Genomic DNA, 21,775 nt, shown 5'->3' on the forward strand with positions numbered 1-21,775 from the left:
TACAGATTTTCTCTTTCAAACACCACAACTTACATCTTAATTACAAACACCACCCACAGATTCCACTGCACTTGCCTTTAATCATAATGTGTGATCAGTAAAGGGCATCTGTACTTTAAAATGTAAACTCTGACAAGTTGATCTTCAAAAAAACAGCAACTGGTATTAAGTTATTTTTACTTTATATCTAATTATGGTTAATGAAAATTGTGTTAAATTTTGTTAATTTGTGAACTTGTTGCAACTTAAAAATTACAAGTGAAATTAACTTAGTCTGACAAATAATAAATAATAAAGCTCTCCTCACCATACCAAGAATAAATACTAAATCAGCTCATGGTGCCTTCAGCCATTGTGGTCCTACTCTTTGGAATTCTCTACCACATGAACTCAGGTCTGTTACAACAGTGTCTTCCTTTAAAAGCAGACTAAAAACGTCTTTTTTCGCAAGCTTTTAGTTAGGTTAATGGGTAAAACCTTCTTTTTAGAAACAGTATTATTATTGTTATTTCTTTTAACAATGATAACAATAATACGTTCTTACCCTACTCTCTTATTGTAATACCTTCTCACCGTCTTATTTTTTATGCTGTCTTATATGTTTCTATATATGTAACATCTTATTTTATGTTTTATCATATTTGTTTTACATTTGTAATGTTAATGTAATGTTATATATTTTGTCTTGATTTTTACTTGCTTGTAAGCACATTGAGTTTACGCCTATCGTATGAAATGTGCTATATAAATAAATTTGACTTAACTTGACATAACTTGACTTAACTTGATCATAACAAAGAGGATTTTGCATGTGGTGGACTAAGAACATCTCCAAGTTCTGTTTAGTTAACATGTTTAAGAATATTCAGATATGAATAACTAGTTTGCTACCAGCAAAATTCAAATATATAGCACAATTTTTACATCTAAAGCATTGCATCACTGCATTATTATTTTTTTTTACATATTTTGATGGAATATTTCATTTAGCTTGTAAGTGCAATTGTTGTTGAAATCCTAAGCAAATTGAAAGAGAAAAAACTTAGTCTGAATATTTAGTCTGAACAAGGCTTAAAATGTATTTGCTTTGATTGTATAATTTCATTCATTTCCAGAAACACTAACCTTGTTGAAAGACGCCCAAAATGGCATTTTTATCAGATCAAATAATCCAAATATAAGCCTTTGAACTACTCATTCTTTGTTGTACCTATTGTATTAATCAATGGTGATCAGTTTCCTAAATTTTACTTCATAAACGCAATGTCATTTGGTTGGCCATTCAGTCCACAATTCTAGTCCAAAGTGAAATTTTTTTTTTTTTAAATTTAATAAGTTGCTATGGACATTTGTACAGATATTAATGGCCCCAAAGGGGAACTCCTCGCAATCCCCAGAGGTTCTGGCAAACTGGCAGGGACTATTTACAGCAGGGGAGTAGGACTGTTGACCCAGCCTGGGGATATTTGTTATTTGGTGGAAGTAACACTTTGAGAGAAAACACGTCCTGAACCGAACTCACGTTTTCCCCAGAAGAGACAGAGCTGGAAGGTTCTGGGGAACCCATTTCTCTAGAAGATGTCACTGAGTTAGTGAAAGAGTATGGTGAAAGGGATTTACTGCACATTTTCAGCAATGTTCAGCTGAATTGGGTGCTTCCTAAAACAATAGTACGTAGGTAAAAAGTTTATGTGATAGGCTGGAGAGAGATAGGCTGTGAGTTAATGGGGTGTGGCATTTGGTCATTGACCCTTGAAATTATCCATTAGATTTGAAATACTGTTCAGCCTATCCAGTGACAACAGTACACATACTATTGGTTATCTATGTATTTATCTTGTGCTTTTTTTGCCCCATTTTGACATCAATGAAGGCGCAGTGAACCATTCAGCCATGTGGCAACCTCTGAGGCTGAAAAATGAAGCCTATGCCGAAGTGCAAAAAACTGCTGTTCCTTGAATGGCCACGTGAGGCTGGCTCCAAGAGTGATTCAATCCCTATAGACCCCCATGTTAAAATGCTCAACTTTACATCAGACATAAACATGTTTACAGCCTGGTACAAAAATTGGTTTTGGTCTCTTATAATTTCAACATTCATGACAGCTGCACAGGGGCTGGGTTTTTTTGTGTAACTCACCCATTTATGTTTTATTAAGGCTTAAAGTTGCGCATATGTAAGGGCAGGCCACCTGAGTGATAGGTTGTCTGGAAGGCATTACTACAGTCTGTAAATCAGATCCATCCCTCAAACTCCACAGCTCCTACTTCTCGTCTACATATGGTCACTTAAGACTAAAAAAAACCAAGATGGTGACGGCCAAAATGTTGTCCAAAAACCAATGGGTGACATCACAGAATGAATTTCATACAATGAAATGTAGCACAAAGTGTTTTACATGTTAAAAGCAGATAAATTAAAACATATACAGTAGATGAAAGTAGAGTATGCTAAAAGTAAATAGAATAATAAATAGCATCTAAGCAATAATAAATAGTAGACTAAAAGTAGTACATTAGTAAAATTAGGAAGATAAAAGGGACATTTGTTAAAAGGCAGATTAAAAAGGTGGGTCTTGAGCCTGTTTTTAAAAATTTCAACATTCTCTGCGGCCCTCGGATTCTCTGGCAGGCAGGAAGGCTTCACAACCATGTTAATGCATGTTTGTATCAAGCCCATTCCCATTCTGAAATTGTCGAATACAGCCGCTTTGTCAGTGATGTCGGTGTTAAATACCTGAAGCCATAAGCCACCTTTTGCACCTGCCAGCATCAGTTTGTAATGCAGCTGGATGTAACCTTTCGCTGTGTTATACGGCACTGGTCGGCTGGATGGCACCTGTCGTGGCATTATGACACATGGCCGGGTGGCATCAGTTAATAACACGGCCAGACAGCATCCTTTGTGGCAGTATGATATGCTGCTGGATGGCATCAGGTTTAAATGCTGCATTATGATGTAATATAAGCAGCTGGAAAGTCATATAGGGTGGGTGGGAAGGGTGGTGGATCCCACACTTTCACCCAAGAACCCAGCGTTCACTTCCTTGATGAATGTACAGCCAAACCATGATGTTTTTTTTTAACCTAACCATGTGCATTTGTTGACGTCCTGACGTTGGTGGTGAACATCAACAGCTGACTGGAGGTGTTGGTGTATCCCCCTGGCTAGCTCATTGCTGCCGCACTGGGCTCATACAGAGGTTGTTTCTAATATTGGGACCATGTCGACATGGAAACGTAGTGCCCACCCTCCAGTTCCCAACTTTTTAACACCATTAGCTCGGTCAGCATTGTTGACATTGTTTAGCGCTTTTTATGGAGTTAGTACCATTAGCTGCTAGTCCCTGGCTCAGTCACCTCCATGCTGGGAACTGTGTCCAGACAACTCACACACTTAACATAATTTCACATAAAGCTCCTTTACATTTATTAAGTTGTGAGTGTTACTGTCACACTAACCATGTCAGAGTTGTTATTATGTGTATTAAGACATAAAATGTAATCTGATTCACTTCACTGTGATATAAATGAGCCATTATCATGCTTGTTTGCGGTAAATTATTCGCCATTATCATGAATCAGAGAAGTGAACTTAAGAAAAGGGCAAGGCCTATTAAGCTGCTCCAAATTGCCATACACACACTTGCACACACACCTCCTCCTCTACATGGGTCAATCGGGAGGAATTAGTACAAGGCTTTATGATGGGCGCTGACACTAACAGCGGGAGGTGGGGTGGAGGTGGGGGCAGTCGCTGAGTGACGGAGCCTGTCAGGCAACAGCGAGTCGGCCAGCTTTGATGTGAGGGAGGGAGCCCCTTTTTTCGCAGAAATCCCATTAAGGTCAGAGGTCCGGGGCTCCAAGGTGGTCACATACTCAGAGAGGGGAAGGAGAGAGATGTTATGGAGAGGAGGGAGTGGGTCTGATGGAGAGGGTGCAGCGTGGCACTGGGGGGCCCAATCTTTAAAAGTCTATTTAATCCTATCAAAACCTGTGTTGTCCCCAGATTCAGTGAAGACAATGTGAAAGGCCACCATACAGCCTGCTTTTGTTCCTGTCTCAATAGGCCTGTATGGTGACATACTGTATTTTCCAGTTACAGATACACACACACACACACACACACACACACACACACACACACACACACGCACACGCACACACACACTTTTCCCCAAATCCACTTCATACTTGCACATTTACGTTCTTTGTACCTGTAAATATCCTCACTGTCAATATGAATATAAGCATGCTGTGTATACTTCCAAATCCACCTACCTCAGTCCCTTTAGGATTTCGCAGACTTTTTTGGGGGGCTGTGGGAGTAAGTAAAAATTGAAAAAAAAAAAAGAAGCAAAAATTCTGACGGCATCCAATCAAGTTGCCGAAGAAAACCATAAAGACCTAACATTATGTTACAGAGCACCAGCGGGGAAAATGATACCAAAGATAATAAAGTTTGCATAGAAAAACAATGTGGTGGTCAACAAAAAACAAATTGCACAATGTAAAACGTATCGAAAATTACATGCAGATGCAAAAAAAGTCTTTGTTCAGCATTTGAAGTTGCACAAAGAAAAGTAAGTTGAGGCTAATATTAACACAGCGAGCTAATGCTTAGCTGACATTATTAGTCTGTTGTTAAAATTAGGGAAACAATGCCATGGAAACAATGCCAATGTAAAGTCAATTAGGATCCTTTGACGAATTCCCTGGTTCAACAACGTCACGTCAACGTCGTTTTCCTCAATGATAAATTTAACGTTTCTGTATATACACAAAAACACAGGTGCTCACGTGGGCAATGATGGAGAAACCTGGAGGGGGGTGATTGGGAGGAATGGCCTATCTGATCTGAATGATCTGAGTGGTGCTTTGTTATTGGACTTCTGTGCCAGCCATGGACTGGCCATAACGAAGACCATGTTCGAACACAGGGAGGTTCATAAGTGTACCTGGTACCAGAACACCCTAGGCCTAAGATCAATGATCGACTTTGTGGTCGTATCAGCTCAGGTAAGAAAGGAGCAGAGCTGTCAACTGATCACCACCTGGTGGTAAGTTGGATCAGATGGCGGGGGAGGCTGCCGGAACAGACCTGGTAAACCCAAATGTGTAGTGAGGGTGAACTGGGAATGTCTGGCAGAGAACCCTGTCCATCAGGTCTTCAACTCCCACCTCCGGGAGAATTTCTTGTGCACCCCGGGGGAGGTTGGGGACATGGAGTCTGAGTGGGCCATGTTCAAAGCCTCCATTGTGGAGGCAGCTGCTAGGAGCTGTGGTCAGAAGGTTGTCGGTGCTGGTGGACACCAGCGGTGAGGGAGGCCGTCAGGCTGAAGAAGGTGGCCTTTTGGGTCTGGCTGGCCCAGGGGTCTCCTGAAGCAGCAGACAGGTACTGGTTGGCCAGAAGGGCTGCAGCTGTGGCGGTCGCTGAAGCAAAAACCCTGGTGTGGGAGGAGTTCTGGGAGGCTATGGAGAAGGACTTTCGGTTGGCCTCAAGGAAGTTCTGGCAGACCTTTAACCGACTCAGGAAGGGAAAGCAGGGCTTGTCTCAGGCTGTGCTCAGCAGAGAGGGAGAACTGCTGACCTGAACTGGGGACATCGTTGGGCGGTGGAAGGAGCACTTTGAGGACCTGATGGGTTAACCCAGCCATCATGTCCACTGAGAACGAGGCAGAGCCTGAGGACTCGGGGGAACTCTCGCCCATATCCCTGGCGGAGGTCACTGAGGTAGTTAAAAAGCTCCCCAGGGGCAAGGCGCCTGGCGTGGATGAGATCCACCCTGAGATGCTGAAGGCTCTGGGCACTGTTGGGCTGTCTTGGCTGACACGCCTATTCAGTGTCACGTGGAGGTTGGGCACGGTGCCTGCAGAGTGGCAGACCGGGGTGGTGGTCCCCATCTTCAAAAAAGGGGACCGGAGGGTGTGCTCCAACTATCGGGGTATCACACTGCTCAGCCTCCTGGGTAAAGTTTACTCCAGGGTGCTGGAAAGGAGGCTCCGACCAATTGTCGAACCTCAGATTCAGGAGGAGCAATGCGGATTCCGTCCTGGTCGTGGAACAGTGGACCTCCAGGCGCAGCCGGGGGGAGGAAGGGGTCCGGTTTGAGGACCTCAGAATTGCATCCCTGCTTTTCGCAGATGATGTGGTTCTGGTTTGGTACTGGAGCGTTTTGCAGCCGAGTGTGAAGCAGTTGGGATGAGAGTCAGCACCTCCGAGTCTGAGGCCATGGTTCTCTGGTTTGCCCTCTCCGGGTTGGGGGAGAGTTACTGCTTCAAGCGAGGGAGTTCAAGTATCTTGGGGTCTTGTTCACGAGTGAGGGTAGAATGGAGCGTGAGATGGATCGGCGGGTTGGTGCGGCTTCTGCAGTGATGCGGGCGCTACGCCGGTCCGTCGTGGTGAAGAGGGAGCTGAGCCAGAAAGCAAGACTTTCAATTTACTGGTCCATCTACGTCCCAACCCTCACCTATGGTCATGAACTCTGGGTAGTGACCGAGAGAATGAGACTGCGGATACAAGCGGTGGAAATGAGTTTCCTCCGTGGGGTGGCTGGGCTCAGCCTTAGAGATAGGGTGAGGAGCTCGGACATCCGGAGGGAGCTTGGACTAGAGCCACTGCTCCTTCTCGTCGAAAGGGGTCAGTTGAGGTGGCTCGGGCATCTGATCAGGATGCCTCCTGGGCGCCTCCCGCTGGAGGTGTTCCGGGTATGTCCCACTGGTAGAAGGCCCCGGGGCAGACCCAGAACACGCTGGAGGGATTACATATCTCGTCTGGCCTGGGAACACTTTGGGGTCCCCCAGGAGGAGCTGGAAAGTGTTGCCGGGGAGGGGGATGTCAGGGGTGCTTTGCTTGGCCTGCTGCCCCTGCGACCCAGTCCCAGATAAGCAGATGAAAATGGATGGATGGATAGTTCTTCCGGCTTGTAAAGTAGAACTGTAAAATAGGGCCATAAAAAGGTATAAATATATCAGATATCTAGTACAGCCGAACTAGTAATTACACTGTGAGCTATGTTCAGAAAAAGTAAAGATGTTTGTTAATTTCAAATATTTTATCTAGTACTTTGGGTTGGTCGTCCTTCTGGTTGTAGAGTTGTTGAATAGGGTCATAAAAAAGTAAATCTACTGAATATATCAAATATCTAGTACAGCCAAACTATCATGTTGTTATTAGTATTATTGTTATTGATGGGAAATTATAAAAGAAGAATATATTTGCCATTGTAATAACATAAGGGGAAGAATTTATCCTCTAATAACTATAATCAAACTACCTCATTACATCAAAATGACAGTTATGTCACACATAATTCAACGTTTTTAGAGAACAAACAATCATAACTAATGCACTATAATACATTCAGTCAAATGACGATAAAAATAGTGATAAAATAAAGTTTTCTAAACTAGAAAACAACATTAACCACCTCCCATTGCGTGACATTGTTGAACCAGGGAATTCGTGTGTCCACCACGACAAAGGATCCTAATTGACTTTACATTGGCATTGTTTCCATGGTACCGACACATTATTTTAACCCATTACATGCCACCACCACAGAATGCGGTGTTAAGAGGTTGTGGTCATTTCAAGTATTTCTGTGAGATCAGGTTGTGAGTAGGGGTTACGGAAAAATCAATACAGCATAGTATCACAATATTTTGCATGGTGATAGTGTATCAATACACGGACGCAAAGTATTGATCTTTCATTACATGATCCATTTTTTGCAAACCACATTTTAATACAACTCAGTCAGCAGCATTTGGCAGGAAGTTCATCAGAACAAAGATAGAGGCACAGGAGAAAGAAATCAGAAATGCGGCGTTGGCATTCAAATCAAATGTCTGGATTTATTTGGGATTTTTTAACACTGAAGGAAAAGACATATGACGCATGCGAATTGCCAGCAGCGTCATACGAGAGTAAAATACTCTGGAAATACTTCGAACATGAGGGCTCACTTCACACTCCACCATCCAGAGATAGTGTTAGCTGCTGAAGGCCAAGCTAACGCTAAACCTGCTCCGCAGACAAATCAACCCACACGCGACACACTTCGTTTGACAAAACGACCATCCAACTCTGAGAGTGCGAGGAAAATAACACAGTCCATCACCTACTTCATGTGCAAAGATCTGTGTCCATAGTGTTTTGAGAATGAAGGCTTTTGTTACATGGTAAAAACACTGGAACCCAGGTATGTGACTCCATCCTGACGTTTTTTCACCAACACAGCTGTACCCAAGCTCTACAGAGAAGTAAAGTATGAAGACGAGGAATCTTTGAGTACAGCAGGAAGGATGGCATTAACTTGTGATGTCTGGACTTCAAGGTCTATTGATTTATTCTTTCATAGAGGACTGGCGACTGCTGTCTCACGTTCTCCAAACTAGAACAATACATGAAAGTCACACCAGAGCAAAGATTGTAGGCCTCCTGCAAAATGCAGCATAAGAATGGGGGATTGTGATTCTAACAGACAACGTTAAGAATATGGGTGTTGTCATTCAGTTCGCAGGATACCTGCATAGGAAGTGTTTGACTCACACACTTAACCTTACCTCACAGAGGGTGTTAAATCTGCCAACAGATCAGTTTGTCAGGTGTATGCAGCATTCCTGACAGGTTTTATGGTGGTGTTGGTCAGTCTGTTTGCTTTGCATCACATTTTGCTGCAATAAAAATGATAAAAGTCAGATGAACAGACTGAAAGCTTTATCATAGGAGGTAAAATTGATGTTGACAAAGTTTTCCTTTGTAGAAATCATTTGCAGTTGGGAAAAAGGAAATAAATTGCATTATATCTTAATAAATTGTATGGCAATACTCAGCATATCACAATATCCCAGTACTACCATATCGTGACTTAAGTATCATGATATTATCCTATTGTTGGTCCTCTGGCAATCCGCATCGGTGCATCCCTTGTTAAAATAGCATTACACTTGATGAAGAGTGCATTATGATGTGCTTGGGACTTGAAACTGAAGGATAATTTCCTATACTTATGGAATATGTAATCAGTAATGGGAATAACGGCGTTAAATAAACTGCGTTACTAACAGCGCTGCGTTTTTTCAATAACCAGTAATCAAAAAAGTGACTGTCTCCCCTTTTATAATGCTGTTACCATCACAATAAAATGCGCTTTTACTCAGCTTTACTTGAGTTCACTGATGCGGCTTTCACCCAAGCAAGCTCCTTCTCAGTGGCACTCTAACGTTTTTTTTCTTTGGTGAGGGCAGGTGAGGGGGAAGGGTGGGAGAGACAACCACATAAGTGATGATGATTGGCTTAGGGAGGGTAAAATTTCATCATAAACCAATCAGAGGCAGAGTAGGGCGGGTATTAACAAGCACACAAGCAAGGTTGCCAGGTCTGCTTATTAGCCGCGACTTTGGGCTTGTTTTTTTGTAAAGTCGCTTACAAATATTGGTAGTTGCGGGTTGCTGTTTTTTGGGCTTGTTTCTAAAGTGGAGTTGCTTATTTGGGCTTGCTCTCTAAACGTCGCCTACGTATGTCAGACTGCAGGATGTTTCCACAGCTCCACTCCCTCCACCCCTCTCCTTCTCCACGTACACACAGGTGACGGTCAGTCAATGAGACTTTCCACATTTAAATTGTGCGATTAATGGAGGTTCTTCAACTATTTTGCTTTATAATAATGATTTATTCTATTAAGTGTCAATTTCATTCATTTAACATATTCAATGTTGAGTTTCATTACATACAGTTCCATTAAGGGGGGGGTGTCCAAGCAATTTGACATATTTGAGCATTTTATAAAAAAGTGCCATTAACTCTATAGTTACTTTTCCAGGTTATTAGTTACTTTTATAGTGCAGTAACTCAGTTACTTTTTGGAGAAAGTAACAAGTAACTATAAAAAATTACTTTTTTAAAGTAACATTCCCAACACTGTATGTAACAGATTGCAAATACAAAGATACCATAAAAAGCTGCAGCCTCTGAGTTGCACAGAAGTGGTGTTTAGGAGACCACATGATTTACAGGATTCATCTACATTGTGAAAACAATTAAAAAGCAGAAATCAAAAACACACACGTCTATGTTATGGATGCCATACTTTTTATTGTGCTGGATAAAACGCAGTGAATATCTATAAAGGCTTTGTTTAGCAAGCAAGCAAAATTTGTAGTGAAATAAAAGACAGTAATACTACGTGGATAGAGAAAGCAATAAAAGTTAGATACTGTAGAAGACATTTGAAATGACACAGAAGGAGCAAGGCAGAGGGAGAGCTGGGAAATCTCTCCACTTCCCTCACAGCTAACTACAAAACATTGCATAAAGTAAGAAAAAATCTTTTCCAAAGGTTACATATCCAGTCTTACCTAATGGTGACTGAGAGGCAGAGAAAAACAGTCTTATAAAATTCATCCCCCACAAAAATAAACTATATATATATAAAATTTTAAAATGTTCTCCATATGCTCTCGGACACCTGAATTTTAAACAGTATTTAAGTTTGAAAATGAGGTAAAGGTAGGCCTTTCTGGAGGTAGTGATGTGTATTCGATTGTACTAGAACATGATATCATGAAGAGATCAACTTCATTAAGACTCCCAGAGCTGAAAGCTCATCAACAGTGGCTTCTACAATCATTCTGCCCAACAGCAAGGTAACATCACCTCCACACAACATTAGCTGCTGTTTTAGATTCTACTGAGCTCAAGTCTACATCACTGGAGGAAATGACAAACTTCAAAAGCTCCAAACTTGGAGCTTGTTGAGCTCAGTGGTGTCACTTAGATCCCATATACACCTGGTGTTAACATGTGATACAGTAGCCTTTTTCCTTATCCAGATGGATACAGATCACGTGGTAATACCAGGTCTACATGGGGTCTATGTGACTGATGGATGGTGTGGTGTTAAATGATGAAGCCTGTCTGTTTCAAAGCCATTCGTTCAAAGCTACTGATCAGCCTGCGTCAACAGGTTCACACAGTATTTTCTTAGCCAGCTCATTTAACAGCAGCTTGTGATTCTCTCTGTTAGGACTGACTGGATGATTAGAAACAGCATTACCTGCACAGTGTCTGCGTATGATAAATACCAGTTCTTGTAGGAACTATTTTCTTTCTTCTACACCCACCAATCGCATCGCTGCGCAGAAGGCAGTGTACTTCTGCTGCTAGCTTACCGAGCACCACTGTGCTAGCTAACATTACAGCTCAGACGAGAAGGACCCAAATTCGCATTTCCTGGGACAGTGAAGGCATGACCCACTCTACTCTCCTTCTATTAGGCTAGTACTTGTTGCCTTTGTTGGCTGGATAGGTTAGGTTTAGGCAAGAGGAGTGAGACTGCTTAGGGTTAGGGTAAGAATATCAGTTTAAGCCAATCAGAGGCAAAGTAAGGCAGAGTAGGGCTGCCCATGCAAATGCAAATTTACAAGGAGGACACCACACTTGGTGCTTCTCAAAGTCAAGGAGGCTGTCATCGAATCCTGCCGAAGGACTGTTCCAATGTCAAGGATCCTTTGAATTCTACTGAGGACAGAGTCCTTCCTTCAGAGATTTTTCAAGTATTTATGTGCGTTTACTCAGTGGTACTCTGAGTACTCACAATTCTTTGTGCACAATTTGCCAGAATTGAGGGCAAGGCGTCTTTAATGATGCACAGCTAGTCCCTCGCTAGCCTGTTCCAATGTGTGTTCACCAAATACTAGTAAAGGAGTCTAGCCTCTGTAGGACCCGACTTTGAAGGACCCGTCCTTCCAAGGAAGCATCCTTGACTTTGAGAAACACCAACTGTCACCAGCCTCTTGTCCATGAGTAGATGCACCCTTCTTGTGCAGTGATACCATTCACCCCTTTTACACTGACAGATTTTTGGCAAATGTTGGGACGTTTTGCAGGCAAGCTGCGAGCGTTTAGACACACAGAGCCGGATTGGCGAGTTGATCCAAGGTGCCCAATTTTCTGCCACATAGGGGTAAACATATTGGCGGAACCTTTTTGGTTTAAAAAGAACAAGGCGCCCTTCTGCCACGGGAGGGGCTGTTGATGACTTGTGGGAGGAGCTGTTGATGATGCCGCACGTGCGACCCACTGAGGGTGGACTAACAGGAAACAGCTGATGGCAGGAATGAGCAGATAGTAGCAAGAAACCTGAAAGACACTGTAAAGATGAGCAACTGGGGAGACTGGGGACTTGCGCGCCCTCTTTGCTCTCACAAACGGAGAGGCCATTAACCATCAAATGAAGGAACGGTGAAGGACTGCCCAACTTATGAGAGAATCACCAAAGCACTGACCAGCTGCGGCTGTATGTCACTGTTTACGTCAAACGCTGAGCTACACGTTTTGTTACTTGCTCACGCCCCCCATTGCCCCGAAAAAGGCACATTCTGTATAAACAAATTGCAAATTTGTACAATTCCTATTTTAAGAGGGCTGTTGATGGGTGTAGTTTGGTAGAAAGAAAATAGAGAGTTAGCACTCAGGGAGGAAAGACCTACGCCATTGCCAAGTGCCTTATCTCGCAATGTTAACAAAATTGAAAAAAGAACTTGTGTATCTGCCCCATGATTTGGATCCGCTCAAAAATTGAATGAGATCTTCCCTAGACAGACAAACCGAATCAAATACATATCCTCCTTGGTGGAGGTAATGACTAAGTTCTATTCATGTGTCCTAGGAAACCATAACCATGTGACAGTGAGTCAGAATGTACTATACCAGGGCCATGAAACTGAAGCAACTAAATGGAATTCATTTTTCAATTCAGTTTATTAATTTATTATTAATTTATTATTTACACCTGTACTTTCTTATCGTGTGAAAATATCTTGCATGGAAAAGGCCTATTGTGGGAACATTAAGTCGATGGTACTACTAAGGTGTGTTCACACTAAATGTGCAGTAAATTTTTAGCCTGGCACGATTGTAAATTAAGATCAGATATATGAGTCAACACAATCAAACCCAAACTTGACCTGGATGGTGCCATTTGAATTAAAGACACGGCAGTGGCATGTAATTACACCTGCATCCATTGTTTTTTTTTTTGTGAACTCCTGCACGCTGACAGAATCATTGCTTTCAGACTGTTCTTAGTGTCTTACTTCAGCTACTACTGCTTTTTAGAGTTTCAGATATTGATCCTTAGCCACTCAGTAAGGTGACAAGTTGCTTTGCAGCTTGAAGGCAGCTTTATAGTCCAAGACACTGTGCAGGTTATGGGTTAGTAAGAGTTTACCACAGTCCCTGTTAAAATGATGCCACTGTTTCATACTGGTGTTGCTGATGAGGTACCTGGTTTGAATGTTATCAGTCGATTAAAGTTACTGTTGGTAACTTTGTCATATTTGCTGAAACTGTCACTATATCCAGACAGTAGTACATGAGACAAATAACCTGGAAAAAAACATTAGAATTACCTGGCCTCCTCCTTGTGCTCCTAATGGTAAATACTAGAAACCAATGTGGCTGAAGGAAAACAACCAATCAGAGGCAAGGATTCTCTGTTGCAGCTATCAATCATGTCAATCACTGCTCGTGAACTGCGGTCAAACTGTCAAACTAGGCTGCGCTGATCAAATATGAAAAAAAAAAAACCTCTGTTACTGCATTGTCTTTTTCTCAAATGTTTACACAAACATATTTTAGTATACTATTTAGCTGTAAAATGAGAAAGCTTGTTCCAGCAGCAGGCACCTAATTTTGGCATGACTGTTTTCCACATAGCAGCTGGGTTTAGCTGCAATGGATTCTTGCAAATGCCATTACAAGTACTCGGAGAAGGCAGAGGCATGGGATTTACAGATTATCTGTCTCTTATACTAGTGTCAGAATTTAGTGACAATTTCAGCAAATGTGAAAAAGTTGTTTTGTTTTTTTAAGTTACCAGCTACAGCTTTATTGGTGGTTATCAGCATCCTAGGTATGGATTAGAATGGGTCCTGCCAAACCTAGCAGCATGTTCAGAATGCAGTTATCAGCAGATTAAATGGTTTACTGTTATGCAACAACGAAGGTAGTCAGCTGACGTAACATTAGTATAAAGAGCAAGACAGTCTGCGTAGGGAGGTTGATCAGGGTAGTGGATGGGTCAAACTCAAATAGCAATGCTGACTTGGTTTAAGTATGTGACATTTGTCCAGTGAGGCATGTCACGTGATGTATGTGACTTAAGTCATGTTACATTCACCGAAGAAAGTACTTATTTCAGCCATACCATGATTTTTTTTCCTGAACCTAACTATGTTGTCTTTGCGCCAAAAACTAACAAAACTGAAAGTGAAACCCAATGACAGTTGCCAATATTATTGCGCTGATAATGGCATTCTGAACCCACAAATTGGTGTAATCAGTGATAAAATATCTGTGAAGCTGATAACCATTAATACCGCCCACTTAATCGAGTGACAATATTTGACATGGATGCTGACGACAGGTTGATGGGCTGTAGCTCCTCTGAGGCTCTACCTCAGGCCAGTTTAAAAAAAAACATGTTAACTTTTCAAAGGTTGCCATGGTGACAGGTGAAAAATGGTATAATCCATCACTAAGTACAAAGCAGTTCCATATACATCTGGTTTAACCATATCACAAGAAAAGAAAATCACATTTGTGTGAAGTACACAAAACAGCTAATCAAGTATATCGATATCTACTAATTAAAAACAAGAAAACATATTCATGAATACAATATACAAAAATCCAAACATATCTGTTTCAAAACCTGAAAGTCACTTTGAAAGGTGAGAATCCAAATGTACTGAGATTGGAAACTTGAATGATCTGATACAATACTTTAAGTAAGGAGCTTCTGCAGTCCTGATATAGATCATATCATACGTCAATGTAACTCATACTGAAAGTAAACCAGCAAAATCATTCCTTTTCAAGACTGGAGGTAGGTATTTGTCAATTGATGAGTCCATGTTTAACGTCTGTTTGAGGTACTGTACATATATAGGTAGTACATAACTCAGGAAAAACAACTCTAACTATTCAAAGCCAAAAAAAAAAAAACATTTGTAGTTATATCATGTAGTGTCGAACACTTGATCCTTATTAAACCATTGTGTAAATCGGAAAAAAAATAAATTCAAGTTAACGGTTTGTCAAACAGAAGTCCCAGTTTCCCATGTAGTGTCAAACACTTGATCCTTATTAAACCATTGTGTAAATCGGAAAAAAAATAAATTCAAGTTAACGGTTTGTCAAACAGAAGTCCCAGTTTGCAGATAATGCTAAATATGTTTCATTACAATGTTTAGATACAAATTAACATTAAGGTAAATCAGAAAAACAGTACTTAATATGTTAGCTGCTTTTGTGTTTAAGAGTATAAAAAACAGACCACTGAATCGAGGCTTTTTCCAGGAATCGCCGAAGAAGAAAATGTCAGGCCAGGCAGTGCAAAGTGCACCAGTGATGATGGAGACAAACTGAAAAGACTGCATTGAAACAGTAACTTCACTTGTAAATGTGTTGATTGGACTTATATTAAATATTACATTTATAATGATGAGGACATACGATGACATGTCCCTGCTCAACAAGAATAACAATAATATTTCATATTTAAACAACCCAAGTTTAAACAAGGGGAAATTACTTTCAGTGTGACTGTAATATTTTAAGCTTGGCTTTAAATTATGGACATATGGACATTAAAAATTGATGGACTGCAGGCTTTGAAGTCAGTCTGCAATTGGAAGAAACATTTTGTTGTTTTCTTTTAGCAGTCTATGTCTTATTTTCAAAGTTTTGACCATCATTACTGAAGGTTATGATGACAATTCAGTCACATTACTGATAATCTGTATTAACAGATATCTGCATATGTATGCAGAATCTGTAGGCGACTGCACAAGATTTTGGTATCAAAAGTGTTTTTGTTTCTGTTTGTAGTCCGAGTAGCATTGACCAATCACATTTGAGTAGCAGGTAAATGGTCTGTATGAAGAGGCAGAGCACACTGGCCAAAATGTAATCTTGGAACCAAGGCTATCATCTGACAACAAATTAGCTTTATATCAACTTTTTTAAAATTGTATCTGCATTCATATGCAGATATTTTTGTTTTATCTTGTGTTTGTAGAGATTAGCTTAAAAGACCACCACACGGAAGAGAAAGTCTTGGTTATAATATCTGCTGGGTAAACTGGGTCAGCTGAAATATTACCTCTCGCCTTATCGTAATCAGACCAATAGCCAATAGGTTTTGACCTTGCATTGCTAAGATCTGGCAGTGCTTTACAAAAGAGTTGAGGCAAGTGATCGAGTAAACACATCCTCACATAAAACTCTCTTAAGATGTTTAGACAAATTGTGACAAATGTTACCTACAGGGTGAAGAACTAATGTCCTTGCATCAGTGATCAACTCTTGATTCTTGTACAACTAATTCTTGACTTTGCTTCTCAGCTTAACATGAGGTTGGTAAGGTAAAGTAACCATGGCATAACCCCAGATTCAACAGTTTAGGCACAGTTTTAGCTGTTGCTATTTCATTTTGTTTTCAGTTCATGAAAGTAACTGTAACATTTTGGTCGCCTAAAAAAGTCTTTGTTAGCATTGTAGTGTAGTGAAGACTCTATGGAGTCAGGTATACTTGGTTTTTTGGAAAGTATGTTTTGTTTTAATGGTCTTAAGCCTGTTTTTCACTAGCTCAAATCAGCATTACCATTATCACAGTGGTAAAAGCTGTAAATGCACCGTGCTAACTAAGCTCACAGCTTGTGTTAGGGTTATCTCCACCTTCTCATTCAAATGGTGAAATGGTCACTTCTGGCTCCCAAAATTCCAAGATGATGACAGCCAAAATGACAAACTCAAAGCTTCAAAACAAGAGTCTATGAATAGGTGACGTTCATTATTTTTTACAGTCTATGGTCATAACCAACAGGAAAGATGGTAACAAGTGAAAAAATAAGGCAGCTGTAGTATAACAGCTGAATTGTCCTTTAATGTTGATGCACATGGCTCTGTCATATCTGACGTTTGCTTCTTTCTGGATTGCGTAGGGTTTACCTGACTGAATCAAACAAAACAGTTGCAGACAAATTGCCATTCCCCCATGACAAGACAACAACCAACCGGCATGACCTCGCTTTAATGTACAGTATAAAGTTAACAACACAAATATCTGAACGCACACTGCCTTCCCAGGCATTAGTTTGAATGTACTGAGCAACAGCGTTCATTAGCTGGTTGTTCTGAGTCAGAGGTAGTTTGAAATCATGAGAGGATATTGCATATCACTGAGTAGAAAGCGCTGGCATACCATCAGGTTTCCTTAAATGTAAGGCTCCCTGGAGTTACAGTGCGTGATGAGTCGTCCAATGTCACGCTGCCACTAAATCCAGGTATCAAGTGTGTCATGAGGTAATGTGTGGTTTGTTCTTGTGGTTTTTGTTCTTGAGGTTGTTGTTTTTTTTGCAAGTCCGTAAAATTCTTTGCGGTGTGACATCATTGATGGAGTCAAGGTTTTAAAGCTATGCTGCGCAAAGAACAAACTGAATGAAGCTGTGTTAATGTAAATCTGAATAAATTGGTATACAGTAGTATGATGCATTGTCAAGCTGTTTGGTAGTGGAGTACCGACATGATGTGAAGAGGTTTTATGGTTTTTCTAGAGCAGTATAAGAGGCGTGTCAGTCCACCAACAGCAGGGAGAGCAAAGCAGAGTTTATGTAGTGCTCTGATGTTCAAGTAAATCTGACACCACCCTGGGTCAAGTCATCAAAATTAAAGCTTTAAGTATATACCGGAGGCAGTGCTGGACTACATCTACTCTTATCATTTTATTGATGTTCTGACAATCAGCTAAATAAAAAAAATCATTTGTCCCTTGGACACAACCCAAACATTAAAATTTGGGTGTAATTTTCAAACAATGCTTATCTTTATGGATCAGATCCATAAAAAGAACCAGCTATCATAACCTAGCGCTAGATTTAATAGATCACTTGAAGCTGCGCTATGTAAAATTTTAAGGCCACAAGTAATAGCTCAAGTTTTGAAGATTATTAGTTGATTATTAGTCTTTTCATTTTAAGGTTCGGTAGGCTACGAAATTCTGGAGGAATGTAGTTGATTGTTGAGTCTTATTTCCAAGTTGACAAATACTGACGCTTTGGGTTGGCAGTTAGGTCGCCAGTATTTTAAGACTTGGGAATAAGACTCAACAAGCCGGTTTATACCTGGTATTAACATGTTTCCTGGGTGATCAGATCACAAGTGGACAGCACAAAACAAGTGTAAATGACCAAGATGTGTATTGATCCGATCACGCAAACCATTTGCAGAAGTGGTCTGGGATGCATTTGACCACATATCTGTGTGGACATAATAACTAACTTTCTTGTGTACGTAACATAGGCTCGCATACATTTTGCAGAGCCAACAGAGAGGTGTCTGGAGACGTCCGAACCTAGCAACCACACCGCAGGCATTAAAGATATCTAGTCACAGCTGGTCAACTGGAGATGCTTGATAGGCGCTAATGCGAACAGTGATGTGGCTTGGCTGTCCACTTGTGTTCAGACAACATATCCTGATACAGCAGTTCAAATGATATCTAACAAATTGGCATTGTCACGTTACGTTCTTACGTAAGTTACATACTTAACGTAAAGTTATGTAGATGAGGTTTAGGCTAGTACAGTTCCAGATTACGGGGTTTTACGCAAATTACTGGCTCATGGGTTATATACGAATTGTAGTGCATTACTTTTCATAGATATACATACAGAGCATGAGAACAGTCTGGCTCAGATCATCGAAATACATGGTTATACCAGGTGTAAACAGGTTCAAAATGTCAAGAGACCAGACCAAACTGTAGGTTCCCCTCATAATGAACCTGCATTGGGTGCTGTTCAGAGAGAGCACACACAGGATGGCCTTTGTTTGTGATGATGATGATGTATGAGGACTCCAGTCTGATGCTAAAGTTAAATCTGAGCCAATACTTACAACCTCAGCACATTTTTTTAATCTAAATAGCTTTTAGCCAACATGATAGATAAACCACTGCCCTGAGGAAGTTCTCTGTGTCTCCCTGTGCTTGGTGGCCTGACACAAGTTTGGGTGAGGGGTGGGCAGGTTGGTGTGTTCTAGAGCCAACAATGATATGTTGGAACAGCAGGAAGTTGTTCTACATGTCTGTATGACAAAAGCAGACTGTCCCAGTCTCTATTCTGCCATCAGTGTCTGGAGAATCAGTCAACGACAGGGTGTGTGAAAGTGTGTGCGTGAATCTGTGTCTGTCCATGAGAGAGAGATGCTGAAGCAGTATGAGTGCATGTGATTTGCACCTCAGTACAATGGTGAGGTCTTCAGAATGATGCACCCCCTACTGATGCTCTCACTCATTTGAAGATAATGATGCTCTGAGGATTTCGGATAAAAACACCCGAACATTTACTTACTCATTATGTCTGTCTGTCTGTTTTCAGTTGATTCTCATTGAGTGTAAGTGTGTTGTACACGGCAGATGACATGTCTGTCTGCCTGATTTGTCTTTGTTTTGATAGGCAGAATGTCTGGACCTAAACTTTTTGCTTGTTTGTATCTGTTCAACCAATAAGAGCTGGCAGCAGTACAATTAATAAAAGATTATTTTTTGTGTTGCTGCATTCTGTATGGCCTATGTAAAAATGTATCAAAGGAAATGATGCAGAAGATGCAGACATATACTGAACATTTCTGCCTCTTCAGTGACAAAGCAAAGATGGAGATTCTCTGACTGAAACTAAACCAAGTAAAACAATGTGGAAAAAGTCAAAAATAAGTGGTCAAGGCAGTCTTTTCCCTTTGAAAGACCTGACAGCTGAATGAGGTAGAGAATTGATGATGTGGTAGCTTAGTCCTCCTCCGGGGACTCTCCAGCCTCTTCTTCTTCCTCTTCTTCCTGTAATGAAAAACAAGATGCTCTGTGTCATTCAAACTCCTTCAGTCCTGTTGTAGAAGGCTATACAGTTTGTACTATATATTAGGGATGCATCAATTTATTGGCTGAACACCGGTATGGGCTGACTGCCATCAGCCTATCAGCAAATAAGATGACATTCACTAATGGCAGTGGCCAATGTTTTTCTATTGAGAAAAACATTGAAAAGCAGGGTGTCCCCTTGTCCTGACAATAGAAAACATATTTGGGATGAGCAGAGATCTTCCCTGGGACGCCATCAGGAAAGAAAGGACGCAGTAAACTCACTGTCGACACTTCAGAGGACACACCCTGACGTTTTCCTGATAATGTTACAGTGTCAACAACGAATCTGTGTTGAAATCGGCAGGAGGGGAGCTAGTTGATGTTAGCTGTTAGCAGGTTGCATTGTGTTACATTATGATGTGTTCAAGCTCTATACAGAAAAAAAATGAGTTTGGGGTTTTTCTTTAGATTTATACAGTGTAGGTCCAGTGTAGACACCACTGAAGCTGCCGCTACTGTACTGCTGATGTGCCAGTAAAGAAAAGATGTTTAGCTTTATTTATATTTCTGGATTAAGAGGTTACGCCATACCTACAGTGTTTTATGTGTGCAACCCACCTTGGGAGATTTAAAAAGTAGCAGTTAGCAGATAACTCAAAGAAGAAAAAAATTGAGAAAAATATGAGGTCCAGGAGTTCCTTAAGCTCCAAGCAGAGGGCAAGATGGACTGAAAGAGGAAGAAGCTGTGCGAATTCTGATGCAAATTGTTCTGCTTTTCAGCGGCAATTGTTCCATCATTGTACTGTGTAAGTCAAGTAACAAAGCATAACCTTCAGCACTCTTTTTTCACCTTTTCACTTCACTTAAGTATAAAAAGTGTGTATTTGGTGTTTTCTTTAGAAAATCAAATCGTACTTGAGAATATGGACATAAATGGACTGCAGTGCTAATGATGGCGCCCTAACCCTAAACTCCCTCTCTTTTCCCAGAACAAGTGGCAGTTGGTTTTTCAAAGTGCACGATGACCACTGTGACAACTGGCAGGGGGCAAGAAAAAACATGTTCCTCCTCCCTTCTCAGATGAAATGGATTTCATTTTCCACATGGCTTCATTTTATTCAGGGAGGCTAACTGACACAATTTATAACCCTCTTCCTTTCCCAGGCCGTGGCGGAGCAGCACCAACTCCATTCATTAGTGCTCACACACTTCAGTCTTGAAAGGCCCGCTAAATGCTACCATGTGTGACAAGGGCAAATGAGAGCAGGAGAGAAGAAAGGTGGTGGGTGGAGGACAAAAAAGAAGCTTTAATCATAATGGCCCTCCACCCCCACCCACAATGTTTCACACCATTATCCTACAAGGCGGAAGATATCCATGACTAAAGCCTTAAATTTACTCAACCTGGTGCCGGTGTTTACTACCGGTGTTTAGATAAAGATTCATAAGCCCTGTTTCCACCAAGCAGTCCGGTTCAGTTCAGTCTGATATGCATTTTTTCCGTTTCCATTGTTTGTACATACTAAAATCTTACATACTTATCAACCCCACACAACTACTACTTGGTTAAGACAGACAGACTTTTGTGATAAAGAAACCAACTTAAGGCTTATCTACACTCTCTTTATGTACATAAATAGATACATCCGTTTTAAATGTTGTCACTGCCCTCATACTTCCATGCGTCCTTTATGATGGCTTAGTGGATAGCACTAAACGGCAGAGTCAAAAGTTTCACATAACAACAAACGAGGCGATGGTGGAGGAGGTCTTAATATTGTACCTGTAAACGGAGGCAATGTTGTAGGTGCCTGTGGTCCATTATATATAGAAAACAGAAAACGTGCAC

The 21,775-nt window shown here is 41.0% G+C and overlaps 1 protein-coding gene across 1 annotated transcript in view; it reads right to left on the reverse strand.

The window, feature by feature from the left end:
- Positions 1–10,077: 10,077 nt before the first annotated feature.
- Positions 10,078–21,775, reverse strand: part of hmga2 (high mobility group AT-hook 2) — a 65,403-nt gene continuing 53,705 nt past the window's right edge. Inside the window, exon 5 of the mRNA XM_033614854.2 lies at positions 10,078–19,902. Within this exon, the coding sequence (XP_033470745.1) occupies positions 19,855–19,902 (48 nt within the window). The 3' untranslated portion in view covers positions 10,078–19,854. The remainder of the gene's footprint in view (positions 19,903–21,775) is intronic.

This window comes from Epinephelus lanceolatus, chromosome 23, assembly GCF_041903045.1.
Source record: "Epinephelus lanceolatus isolate andai-2023 chromosome 23, ASM4190304v1, whole genome shotgun sequence".
Classification (NCBI taxonomy): domain Eukaryota; kingdom Metazoa; phylum Chordata; class Actinopteri; order Perciformes; family Serranidae; genus Epinephelus; species Epinephelus lanceolatus.